Consider the following 13,508-nt stretch of genomic DNA (forward strand, 5'->3'; position numbering starts at 1 on the left):
ATAACAAAGGCAAAAACAGAATTGATAAAGAGAGGGAAGAAGGGGAGAGGAAAAATACTACAGACGACCTGGGAACAGGGTAAACTATCTGTTGGTAGCTGATCGTGGATGTACAAATCTCTTCAAGATTGAACTGCCTTATTTTACAGGTAACAGCAACCTTGACTCACAGAGTAAAGTGACTTTGTCTAAAGTAGTCTCTCAACAGCAGCAATTCTGGTATCTGGGGCCGGGTAATTCCTTGCTGTGGGGACTGTCTTATGCACTAGATGGCGTTTAGCAGCATCCCTGGCCTTTACCCACTAAATACCACTAACCCCTTCTCCCAAACCCAAATGAATTCACGCACTGCCAAATGTGGGGGGCGGACGTGGGATAAAACCTCCTCTGCATGAGAACCACTTCTCTCAAGAAACGTCCAGTATCAGGGTAGGTGACCAAGGATTCTGTCGCCCAAGAGATGACAGAAGGCTCTAGATAAACGCGCACTCCGTTGCCATTCACAAGCGTTTTGTTTTTACTTCTCAAAAGCGGCAGAGATTTTTTTTTTTGACACGGAGTTTTTTGCTTTTTGTGGCCCAGGCTGGAGTGCAATGGCGCGATCTCGGCTCACTGCAACCTCTGCCTCCCGGGTTCAAGCGATTCTCCTGTCTCAGCCTCCCGAGTAGCTGGGATTACAGGTGCAAGCCACCACGCCCGGCTAATTTTTTTTGTATTTTAGTAGAGACAGGGTTTCACTGTGTTGCCCAGGCTGGTCTTGAACTCCTCCTGAGCTCAGGCAATCCACCTGCCTCGGCCTCCCAAAGTGCTAGAATTGCAGGCGTGAGCCACCGCGCCCGGCCAGAGATTCTTTATAGGACATATTAGTCCTTGTCTTTTCCCCCCCATATTGGAAAGATGAACTAATTGAAATATGACTTAGTAAAAACATTGTGCCAACTTGAAACCTTGATTTAGTAAAAAATCTCAATGTTTAGATCCTTTGTCCAATGGTAGTATTTATCAGATGTATTCAGCTTGCTCAGAAAACCAAAAGGGCATTACAACCACAAAAGCAAAGAAAAATAAGAAAACGTCCCATGTTTGGATCTTGTTCTACTTGTAAAGATTAAATTGAAATGATTAGGCTTTTCGATTCATGAGCCAAATACCCTAACACCCTGGCCTTTGATGGGTTTGGATTTTTAACATTACTCGTGAGATTTCAGGAAGTGGGGTTACAGTTACACTCCTTGTAGCTGCTAAGTGTATTAAGTTGAATGTAAGGATGCATAATATTGTTTGAATTGAGCCCCACTACCAATTCTTTAAAAAATGGCATGAATTCTTATACGTAAATGATTTGGTGGAACTATTCCATCATAATTTCTAAATTGTTTATATACCAAGGTAGCCTTAATTTGTATATGTTTCAGTACAATGAAATTTTACTCCCTCTGGGATGCTGTTTGGTTTGTATTTTGAGGAATGTTTTTCTCATGGGAAGAGGAACCTATGACTTCTGTACCTAGATAATTTGTTACATTAAAAAGCTGCTCTTTCAGCAATGTAAGTATATACATACATGTTTTTATGAGAAAAAAAAAAGCAGCAGAGATCAGAAGACTGCCACCGTGCTTGGAGAAGAAAGAAAGCCGCGCGTGACCTTCGCAGTGCTCGCCGGGACTCGTAGTTCCAGGTCTGCGGGCTCCTCCCAGGCGGGGATCTACTTCCTCTCTCGGCCGCGGCCGCAGCACCCGGAAGCTGAGGGGGCTTAAAGTCTTTCGCTTCCTTTCCCCGCCTCTTAGTCCCGCAGATTGCTAGTCGACGTGGCCAATAGGAGGGCTGACTGGTGCTTCCTGTTATTTGATTGGCTTAAAATTTTGCAACCGCCCGGACAAACTTGCCGAGGATTGGCTGAGCCTTCAGTTTTGAAAATCATAGATTTCGCCCGCGCTGCGCCGCCTGGTTGCTCCTCCCGTGCGGTGAGTCCCGAAGGCCCGGAGCCGAGTGGGTCTGGGCAAGCGGGGCCTCACCTAGGGATACCACCGGAATTGGATCGGAGCAGCCTTCAGGGGACGTGGCGCAGTCGAGTGAGTGCGCGGGGGCGTGGGGATTGGGGGGTGGTTCGCGATTTTTTCCCCGGTCCTCTGCTCTGTCCCTGTCGACTCTGGACCAGGGTCGTGACTCCCCACCCCAGCCCCTGGCTACCTGGGCATATGAGGGTCACCTCTTCCAAGTGGCGAGGTCGCCTGCCTTGGTTCTCGGGCCCGAGATGCCTCCCACCCTTTCCACCTAGGCCCTCAGCTTCCTAGAGCATAGCCCCGTCCCCTCCGCTCCCGGCTGCTTGGCACCTTGTTTTGTGCCTGTGAGGATTAGTGTTGACTTGGACGCGCAGGAAGCCCGAAACCAACCCGGTTGTTTGGCGGAATGATGCCAGATGGCATTTCTGTGCAGTTAAACCCCTCTCTCAACGCCCCCGCCCCCAGCTGAGCAGCATTTTAAACTGACCATTTCCGGAGGCTGGGCCGCCCCTTGTCACTCCCCAAGCCTGTTCGCTGTCAGCGTTTCAGTCTCGTTCAGCTAACATGGGTTGCTCGCGGGGTTGCCCAGAGCCAAGACTGGGCGACTGCCTTTCAGAAGTTGATATCTAGAAGGCGGTATAGCCAGTGGTTAAGGGCACGGTTTAAAGGCGGTATAGCCCGTGGTTAAGGGCACGGTTCTATTTATGCCCCTGATTTGCCGGCTGATTTTGACTTCTCTTTGCCTCAATTTCCTCATCTGCCCATGCGTATCCTCAAGGTTGTGGTGAGAATTAAATGAGATGATGTCTGACTCGGGCATGGAGTATGACTCAGTAAATGGGAGCAGCTGCTATGCGCTTTCTGCACAGAGGTGTGGTAGGCGCCCAACTTACAGCACCCTGAAAAGGACAGGAGTCATAGAGGAGGACGATGGGGCCTTCAGTCTGGTGTATGGTGTGGAAGAAGTGTTGGAGAGGAGGAAGACTGGAGAGTGTCTCTCTCGATGAGGTGTTGAGTGCTCTTTATCTGTGTGCAGGTGCTTACATGGGTTGAAGAAGAGATTGTTGCTGCTCTTCCAGGAGCCTGATTCTTGGTACACTGATTCCTTCTTTTTCAGGGTCACCTCTGTTTTAACTTACGGTAGCCCTTTTTAAATGGTTGCGCTAAGGTCTGCTAGAAGCAAACTTCCCCGTGAAAGAAGTCCAGTTGCTTTCATGGACTTTGTGAAAGAAGCTCTCATCCACGTTGCCCATTTGAACAAATACTTTTTAAAAAGTTAGCCAGTTGTTGCTTTTCTCTGCAAACCTTTGGCTTCCTTAAACAGTTTTCTCTTTTCTGGCCTGAGGTCCTGCGCTTTGCCAGGGCTGTGGTCTGGGTGCAGAAGGGTTAGGGGAAGGTGAGGGATGGCAGTGAAAAGGGCTTGCCCATGATTGGCTGGCTGCAGAGCCGAGGTTTCAGCCCAAAGCCTGTACGATCCTGCCCATTTGGCCCTGCCCCGATTATTGCTGCCCTTGGCATCTGGGAACAGGGGTTTTGAACATGTGTTGGTCAGTTCTAACCTGTGCAGATTAAGTTTATTTGGTGCCGTTTGTATGGTGGGATGAGCACCTATAGGATGTTTATTTCTAGGTGTAGAGTTGATGGGTGGATTAATTCATTTAACAAATAAGTCCTTGTTGCCAGGCACTGCTGTGCTCTGGGCATTCAACGATGAGCAAGACAGACAGGGGTTTGCCCTCAGAGAGCAATTGTTTAGTGGGCAGGGACAGGCAGTAAACAACAGGTAAACAAGCACACAAGTGCTCTGCAGAGAATTACAATCAATGAATGGGATCATGGCTGGGGCTACTTTAGATTGGTTTTCAGGTTTTCCTGAGGATCTGAGATCCAAGCCATGAGGAGTGAGCCATACAAAATGCGAGACAATGTTCCAGACGGAGGGCAGAGCTTGTTGAGGAACAAAGACTACTGTGTCCTTGAATCAAGCCTGAGGCAGTCCCATGAGACTGAAACCTGACCTGGTGCTACGCCCTGTGAGGGATCAAGGGGTCAGCGATTTATCCCTTCCTTGCAAGACCTTCCATTGTAGGTGGGAGGCTGAGCTGTGCATGGTTTTTTTTTTTTGAGACGGAGTCTCCCTCTGTCGCCTAGGCTGGAGTGCAGTGGTGTGATCTTGGCTCACTGCAGCCTCTGTCTCCTAGGTTCAAGCGATTCTCCTGCGTCAGCCTCCTGAGTAGCTGGGATTATAGGCGTGCACCACCACACATGGCTAATTTTTTTGTATCTTTAGTAGAGACTGGGTTTCACCACGTTGGCCAGGCTGGTCTTGAACTCCTGACCTCGTGATCTGCCCACTTCAGCCTCCCAAAGTGCTGGGATTACAGGCGTGAGCCACCGTGCCCGGCCGGTTCTTGGTTTTAAAGAGGTAAGTCAGGATGGTGGATCACGCCATTGACTTGAGGCATGCAGTCTGTTGTTATGGCTTATGACCACCACGCATTCATTTGTTCTTTCACTCATTCATCTGCTGGGATATTTAATGAGCCCCTGTTGTGATGTAGTAGAATATGGTTGTCTCTTGGAATCCTCAGGGGATTGGTTCGAGGCCCTCCTTTGGATACCAAAATCCACAGATGTTCAAGTCCCTGATATAAAATGACATAGTATTTGCATATAACCGACACACATCCTCCTGTATACTTTATATCTCTATATTACTTATAACACCTAATATGATGTAAAAGCTATGCAAGTAGTTGTTATACTGTATTATTAGGGAATAATGACAAGGGAAAAGAGTCTATACATGTTCAGTACAGATGCAGCTCTTTTTCAAATATTTTCCACTGGTGGTTGATTGCATCCATGGATGTGGAACTCACAGATATGGAGGGCTGATTGTACTTCTTCCTTGCTTGAGGTTTTTGTAATGGCTATCAAGTTTTTTTTGTTTTTTTGTTTTTTTTGAGACAGAGTCTCGCTGTGACGCCCAGGCTGGAGTGCAATGGCGTGATCTTGGCTCACTGCAACCTCCGCTTCCTTAGTTCAAGTGATTCTCCAGGCTCAGCCTCCCAAGTAGCTGGGATTACAGGTGCACACCACCACGACCGGCTAATTGTTTTTGTATTTCTAGTAGAGTTGGGGTTTCACCACATTGGCCAGGCTGGTTTTGAACTCCTGACCTCATGTGATCTACCTGCCTTGGCCTCCCAAAGTGCTGGGATTGCAGGTGTGAACCACTGCGCCCGGCTGGTTATCAAGTTTTAAGGAGGATACCTGAGCTGCTAGTTTTACAAGAAAGTAAGAAAAAACTGTTTTTGTGTTTTCTCTTGCTCAATGCTTGTACGCAAGTTTTCTTAAAAGCAAGATATTGCTTACTGTTCCCTTCTTGTTCTATTTATGCTCCATTTGGGGGGCATTTCAGCTCAAGGGAGAGGGGTGTGGGAGGCCCCTTGAGGGCATATTTCTGGATCACTACTTTCTCACTCATTCCTTTGGAACACAGCATCCCTTCTGCTCACTGGCCTCTTAAAGAGGCGGTTGGGTTTGATGTTCTTTGGCCTGATGTCTGGAGTCAGCTTGTATGTAGTGCAGGGTGGCTGTGTCTTAGTCCTTACTTAACCATGAGTAGTAAGATGAGGGCCTACTGGAGAGCGAGAGCAGGACTGTGTTTGGGCAGGGAGTGAGGGGCCCTGGGGTGGCCAGGAAGGCAGATGGCAGTGCCCTGTCATCTTAAGCCCAGAAAAGGCCATTTATAAGGAGGACCATCAATGTCAGAATTGGTTGGGAACTGTGGACTTATGGGGACAGTCATGCTGGCGGGGGGTGGGGACGGGGAGGTATTTGAAGAGTGTGAGTAGAAGGGCTTCTCTTTGTAGAGACGAGGCTAGGGGATGAGTGTTTGGAATTCTGCAGCTCTGGGGAGTGGCTGTGAGCAGAGAGGGGCCCTGGTTCGGGCACTGGGTGTTTGTGGTGGTTGTGGGTCGGGTGGGTATTGCAGCTTGGAGAAAGCCCCAGACCCCTACCCTGGGCCCCTAACTTGTGCCTCTTGTCCGTGCCTTCACCAGACAGAGCCACCATGGGGACGACGGCCCCAGGGCCCATTCACCTGCTGGAGCTATGTGACCAGAAGCTCATGGAGTTTCTCTGCAACATGGATAATAAGGACTTGGTGTGGCTTGAGGAGATCCAAGAGGAGGCCGAGCGCATGTTCACCAGGTGAAGACGGGCACAGTGAGGGGCTGGGAACACCAGGGCCTGTCTGGGCTGCTTTGGTCTTGGGGACACAACAGCCCCTCGTTCCCGCCTACCTGGCAAAACAGACAGCCTGTCAGGACTCCCTGCTGTATACTGTGTGTGCAGTGTGCTGGGGGCCTGACCTAGTGTCATGGGAAGAGGCAGCAGGAGAGATCCAGTCCCTTGCCTATTCGCCATCATTGCTGGCTGGGCCTCTCAGGGTATGTGGCGATGGATGTGCGCCTGGGAGCTTGCTTCCCTGCCGTGTCTCCAGGAGGAAGCCCTGAGTACCCGCAGGTGACTTGCACATGGCCTTGGAGAGCTCACTTGGTGCTGGACACCCCAGCTTGACCTGTCGCTGCCAGGAAATGGGCAGGGGCCAGGCTGGGTGGGAGAGGGGACCAGCGGTTCCCAGGCAGCCTCGAGTGACACCCTTCTTGTGCCAAACAGAGAATTCAGCAAAGAGCCAGAGCTGATGCCCAAAACACCTTCTCAGAAGAACCGACGGAAGAAGAGACGGATTTCTTATGTTCAGGATGAAAACAGAGATCCCATCAGGAGAAGGTAGGAGGGGTTGGGGGAGAGTGAGCTGAGCAGTGGGCTCTGCGGAGGCTTGGTGCCATCTGGGAGTTTGATTCTGAAGGTGTTGATTTGGAAGTAGCAGCCTGTAGGAGGGGTGGTGGGTACCACCGCGGGTACTGCGTGGGCCATGCTGAGAGGGGTTGGGATGCCACAGGGAACTATAGCTTGACCCAAGACCCTGGAGTCCAAATCTGTGGCTGTGTGTTGGGGGTGGGGGTGTTTGATCTTGGCCCTGGAGAATGGGAAAGATTTCCGTAGGTGGGATGAAAAAGAGAAGCCGTCCTTCTGTTAGGTGAGTGTGACCAGGGGTGTAGACCACGTGCCTTGTCCCAGCCGTCATATTGTCATGCTTGTTTTAGTCCCCCTCAGGAATGATTGGGGCTGCAGAGTGCTAGGGAAAGAGGCTGGGTCTTGGGGTTAGGCTTGGGTGTGAACCCCAGCTCTGCCCCTTAGCAGAGCAGTACGGCTTTGAATTGAATTTCTGCCTCTCTGAGCCTCCATTCCTGATCCCTAAAGTGGGGATAGTGGTCTCTGCCTCTCAAGGACGTGCTCTGGATTAAGGCAGAGCGTGTGTAAGGCTTTCAGCAGGGGCTCGGTGTGGTGTAACTTCAGTCAGCCGGAGGTTTGGATGAATATAATCTTCCTAGCCAGTTCTGTGCGGACTGTGGCATGATCCCCAATTTACAGTTAGGAAGACTGCGGCTCAGACAAGAATGGCCTGGGGCCTCATGGCTAGAGGTGGCAGAATCTGGCCTGGAACCCAGATCTTTTGCCTTCACATTCTCTTATCATACTCTATCCAAGCTGGTGGCTCTTGGAGAGACTGGGTGCCACCCTGTCCTGCTGCCCGTCTCAGCCTCTGCCCTGCTGCCCCTGCCAGGTTATCCCGCAGAAAGTCTCGGAGCAGCCAGCTGAGCTCCCGACGCCTCCTCAGCAAGGACAGTGTAGAGAAGCTGGCTACAATGGTGGGGGAGAACGGCTCCGTCCTGCGGCGTGTGACCCGTGCTGCGGCTGCGGCTGCCGCGGCTACCATGGCATTGGCTGCACCTTCTTCACCCACCCCTGAGTCTCCCACGATGCTGACTAAGAAGCCCGAGGATAACCACACCCAGTGCCAGCTGGTGCCTGTGGTGGAGATCGGCATCAGTGAGCGCCAGAATGCTGAGCAGCATGTCACCCAGCTCATGTCCACCGAGCCTCTGCCCCGCACTCTGTCCCCGACTCCGGCTTCAGCCACAGCTCCAACCTCCCAGGGCATCCCGACATCGGATGAGGAATCAACACCTAAGAAGTCAAAGGCCAGGATACTGGAGTCCATCACAGTGAGCTCCCTGATGGCTACACCCCAGGACCCCAAGGGTCAAGGGGTCGGGACAGGGCGGTCTGCGTCTAAGCTCAGGATTGCGCAGGTCTCCCCTGGCCCACGGGACTCGCCAGCCTCTCCAGACTCTCCATGGCGGGAGCAGGTGCTGGCTCCCATCCTGCCGGATAACATCTCCACGCCCATGGGCTCTCACACGGACTCTCAATCGGTGCGGCACAGCCCGATCGCCCCGTCTTCCCTGAGTCCCCAAGTCTTAGCCCAGAAGTACTCTCTGGTGGCCAAACAGGAAAGTGTTGTCCGCAGGGCGAGCAGAAGGCTTGCCAAGAAGACTGCCGAAGAGCCAGCTGCCTCTGGCCGCATCATCTGTGAGTCTGGGGGCTTGGCAGTGGCGGGTGGTCCTTGGTGCCAGGCTCAGATGGAGGCTTTCTGAGGGATCATCTAGCAAGGAGCTGTCCAGAGAGCTTTCTGCAGTGAGGTAGATGTTACACATCTGTGCTGTCCTGGGATGGTGGCCGCTAGCTGGCCTCATCTGGCGATTGTGTCCTCAAAATGTGGCTAGTGTGATTGAACTGAATTTTAAATTGTATTGCATTCTACTTCTTTTAGATTTAAATAGTTACATGTAGCTAGTGGCTTCCACGTTGGATGGTGCAGGTCTGACCCAACCTACTTGCTTTACAAGTGAGGAAACTGAGCTTCGGGAAGGTCGGCCACCGTGTGGCTGTGGTTACTGGCCATGTTGAGGCTGGAGCCTGGGCCTCTTCTGCAGGGCCAGCTCATTCCTCCCAACCCTATGCTGCAGAGGCCACTTAAATTCACCGGGTTTGCACGCCGCCTATTGGCGACACTGTGTTTGATCTGGAGGAGGGAATTATGGCAGCAGGCTCCTTCTGGGAGATCAGATGACTGGGCATCTGATGGGAGCCAGGAGGGGGAACCAAGCTGACTCTGGAGCTGGCTGGCCTGGGTCTGAGTGCCAACTCAGCCATTCACCCACCCTGCAGCCTGGGGCAGGTCCTGGAAACTTCACAGGCCTCCACTCCTTGCCTGTCAACTGGGGCTAATCACGTCACTTCAAAGGGTCGTTGTGAGGTTTTCTTTGGTCACCCCACACAGGGAGTTTAGAAGGGTGCCTGGCATATAGGAAGGACTCGGTAACGTTAGCTGCTCTCTCAGATCTCAGCTTAGGGGGCGATTGCCCACTGGAGCACGTGTCTGGAGGGGCAGGCTGGCTGCATGAGGAGGTGAATCTGAGCTGGGAGGGTTCTGAAGGATGGCTGCGCTTTTGCTGAGTGGAAAAAAAATGCGGGGTATGTATTATTGGCAGAGGGAACAGCATGTACGAAGACCCTGATGCCTAAAGCAACAAGTGATGGGTGTCTGGGGCTCATGCTCACACAAGAGCTTGAACTTGACCCCACTGAAGCAAAAGAAGTGGCTTGATGATGGGGAAGGGAGGGAAACAGGGAGACCAGATAGGAGGCTGCTGTAAGGATTTAGGCAGAGGACGGGCGAAGCAGCGGATTGGTGGCAAGGATCGGCCAGGATTTATCTTTTTTTTTTTTTTTGATACAGAGTCTCGCTCTGTTGCCCAGGCTGGAGTGCAATGGCACGATCTCGGCTCACTGCAGCCTCTGCATGCATCTCAGGTTCAAGCAATTCTCCTGCATCAACCTCCCGAGTAGCAGGGATTACAAGTGCCCGCCACCACACCAGGCTAATTTTTGTGTTTTTGTTTTTTAGTAGAGATGGGGTTTCACCATGTTGGCCAGGCAGGTTTCGAACTCCTGACCTCAAGTGATTCACCCGCCTCAGCCTCCCAAAGTGCCAGGATTACAAGTGTGAGTTACTGCGCCCAGCCCAGGTTTTATCTCAACGCATATTAAATAGTAGCTGGCATCTGCCTGGCACTTTAAGATTTATAAAAGGAAAGGTTATTTCATTTGGTCCTTACAGCAGCACTGTTAGCTTGTGAGGAATTTTTCACTTTACAGAGGAGGAAACTGAGGCTTAAGGAAGCCATGGAGTCTGTAAATCGGGAAGCTGGGGCTTGAGCGCTGCGTGTTTCATTCTTTCCAGAAAGTCAGGTGCTTGCAGAAGAGGCTTTGTGCAAGGCCCCAGGGCAGGGCCTGTCAGGCAGGGGAGGGCACCTCACCTTGGCAGCTTTCTCTCTGCCTGAGTCACACTGCCTGGGGACGGGCCTGCTCCAGGGTTTGGGGTGACACACTGTGGGGCGTGTGCAGATGTGCAGTCTGCCACACTGTCTATTTCTGGATTCTCAGAAGGATCTAAATGGTTCTGATCTGTTTTGGAGATTTTCTCAGGCCTGGATCTGATCTTGGGAAGGGGCTTCAAGGGGGCAGGTGAGCCTGGGCCTGTAGAGGGAGGGCTAGGCAGGGTTGCAGAGAATCTCTGGAGACCTTTGGAGCAGACATCCAGATCTGCAGTTCTCATGCCCTTCCATCACTCTTCCCTCTCTATCTACCCTTTCCCTGCCCATGAATGGGCTTCTGATTTGACTGGTGCATGTTACCTGGGTCTGTCTGACTCCCAGCCCAGCATCATCTCTCCTCTTGAGGTGGGTGGAGGAGAGAGAGGAGGATACAGGATCTAGGATCTGGAGTCACACAGACCCTGGGTGACCTTGGGCACACCCCTTCTCTCAACCTCAGCTTTTCTGTGAAATGGTGATAACACTTGCTTTGAATGTGACTAGATAACTCATCTTAGTGCTTGGGTGTAGTGGATACTCAGTACATCTTATTTGACAAAACTCAATAACAGCTGATGCTCAGTTTGGGTGTGACAAGGCCGACCCCTAGTGAGGAGCTGCAAGGGTGTCAGGGAGTGGGGCGGTGACAGGGGAGGAGGCTTCCTGGGGGTCTTCCTGATACCAGGCTCTAAGAGAGGCTCTCGGGCAGCTCCGAGGTGGGGTCTTGGTTTGGGTGTTCCCCACGAGCAGCCCTTGACACAAGGATTTGAGTTCAATTTGTTAATTTTTGGTTCAATTTGTGTTCAATTTGTTAAATTTTTGAGTTCAATTTGTTAAATTAAATTAACAAATTTAATTTCCCAAAAATTAAATTCGGGATGGGAAGGAAACACCTGCACCACAGGAATGGAAAAATGAGATAGGAAAAAAAGCCAGCAGTCAGCATGGGTGGAGGGGGCTTCTGGAAGCCAGAGTGTGACGCCGGGGCGTGAAACTGCTGTGTGTCAGCAGGAATCCCCTGCCTCCTGGCCTGGTGCGCACCTGCCTGCGGGGCCCGTCGGGCAGCAGTTCTGAAGTGGATAGGAAGGGACAGGCCCACTGCCTCAGGGCTCCACCTTGGGGCGTTCGAGCCACCTCTGCATTGGAGAACAGCCCTTCCGTCCCTCTGCCAGTGCTTAGGCCACTTCCCTACCACCAGACCAGCTCTGAGGCCTGAATGGCGTGCAGATGGCACTTAGCATTCCAGAGAACGCTTGTGCTGGTGGGAGAGCCATGTAGTCACATGGGCGTCTTCATCAGGGAGCACATGAGCTGGGATGACACAGCATGGGGAGATGAGGAGGATGTATCTTCTGGGTATAAACCCCTTAAATGGGGGTCATCACCACCCATGACTGTCAGCCTGGCCCTGCAGCTGCTCCCACCACCTCCCCAAACCTGGCTGCTATACCCAGGAAGGGTCCTGGCTTCCCTTCTCTGTGCCTGGCCTGTTGTCTTCCCTCTTCTCCTGAGACCCTGTGCTCCCCAACCTCCTGCTGGCCACCTCCCAGCCTGAACTCTGACCAAGCCCGCATGGCTCAGGATGCGCCAGCTCAGCTACCTTCTCTCTGTTCCCCAAAAAAGCCTCTTTTTTTCCTGCCTCGTGGCCTTGGCCCTCCTTCTCCCTAGACCAGTGGCACTGGGAACAGGCATGCTCCCAGCTAGGAAGAAGCCGGGGACATAAAGCTAGCAGCTGTGGTGAGGATACCAGGGTGAGTGCTGAGGGTGAGGGCCCCGGGCTTCCTGTTTTTAATGATTAAGCCTCAGTCTCAAAAAGCTTTTGACAGCCTGGACAACATGGCCAGACCCTATCTCTACCAAAATGGAAAAAATTAGCCAGGTATGGTGGCATGTGCCTGTAGTCCCAGCTACTCAGGAGGCTGAGGTGGGAGGATTGCTTGAACCCAGGAGGTCGAGGCTGCACTGAGCTGAGATTGTGCCACTGCACTCCAGCCTAGGTGACAGAGTGAGACTCTGTTAAAAAAAAAAAAAAAAAAAAAAGCTTTGATTATGAGGTTATATCTGTTGGTAGTTACTGTATTAAAAATTAAAACTGAGGAGTTTAAAAGTATTTTAAATATTAATATTTTTATATGAATATTTAGCACTTTAAAGATTTAAAAATATTGTTTAATATTTTAACATTATAAAATGCAAGTACCAAGCCTATCACCTGTTTACATTAAGACTTTTTATGAAAAAATAACTTTTCCAAAACAAAAATGTACTGAAGAGACTGGCATTATTCTACATTTTGCAAATCTCTTTATTGTATGACTTTAAATAAGCCACATTCTGCGTTTGATCTGTTGTTGCATTGCACTGTTTGGGTTAAAGTAACTGAAGAACTGGACGGGCGAGGTGGCTCACACCTGTAATCCCAGCACATTGGGAGGCCGAGGTGGGCGGATCATGAGGTTAAGAGATTGAGACCGTCTTGGCCAACATGGTGAAACCCTGTCTCTACTGAAAATACAAAAAATTATCTGGGCGTGGTGGCACGTGCCTGTAGTCCCAGCTACTCAGGAAGCTTAGGCAGGAGGATTGCTTGAAACCGGGAGGTGGAGGTTGCAGTGAGCTGAATTCACGCCACTTCACTCCAGCCTGGGTGATAGAGTGAGACTCTGTCTCAAAAAAAAAGTAGCTGAAGAACATCTGGCCTCACACAGACGTGTAGTTGGGAAAGGGAGGAGTATCTTCATAGCTTTTTCAGATAATTATGCATATTCTTTGTTATCAGGACCAGCACAAGAAGTGGTAGTTCTTAAAGGTTTGTTGTGGTGTGGAATCTGAAACCATGTTGCTGATTCCACACGGGTCTACCTTGCACTTTGTTTTGTTTTTTTTGTTTTGTTTTGTTTTGTTTTTGAGATGAAATCTCACTCTGTCGCCCAGGCTGGAGTGCAGTGGTGCGATCTCAGCTCACTGCAACCTCTGCCTCCCGGTTCAAGTGATTCTCTTGCCTCAGCCTCCCAAGTAGCTGGGATTACAGGCGCCCACCGACGCCCGGAGAATTTTTGTCTTTTCAGTAGAGACGGGGTTTCACCATGTTGCCAGGCTGGTCTCAAACTCCTGACCTCAAATCATCCGTCCACCTCGGCTTCACAAAGTG

The 13,508-nt window shown here is 51.1% G+C and overlaps 1 protein-coding gene across 10 annotated transcripts in view; it reads left to right on the forward strand.

The window, feature by feature from the left end:
• The first annotated feature begins 1,884 nt into the window (after positions 1-1,884).
• The window catches only part of INCENP (inner centromere protein), a 30,503-nt gene continuing 18,879 nt past the window's right edge, over positions 1,885-13,508 (forward strand). For 3 of the 10 annotated variants that reach the window (XM_055354297.2, XM_063693213.1, XM_055354302.2), the window contains exons 1-5: positions 1,925-2,072; positions 4,977-5,094; positions 6,071-6,221; positions 6,690-6,803; positions 7,702-8,510. In XM_055354297.2, the coding sequence (XP_055210272.2) occupies positions 6,082-6,221; positions 6,690-6,803; positions 7,702-8,510 (1,063 nt within the window). In that variant the 5' untranslated portion in view covers positions 1,925-2,072; positions 4,977-5,094; positions 6,071-6,081. Of the gene's footprint in view, positions 2,073-4,976; positions 5,304-6,070; positions 6,222-6,689; positions 6,804-7,701; positions 8,511-13,508 lie in introns of all 10 variants that reach the window. The other 7 variants (XM_055354294.2, XM_063693212.1, XM_055354301.2 and 4 more) reach the window with 6 other exon arrangements.

Source organism: Gorilla gorilla, chromosome 9, assembly GCF_029281585.2.
Source record: "Gorilla gorilla gorilla isolate KB3781 chromosome 9, NHGRI_mGorGor1-v2.1_pri, whole genome shotgun sequence".
NCBI lineage: Eukaryota > Metazoa > Chordata > Mammalia > Primates > Hominidae > Gorilla > Gorilla gorilla.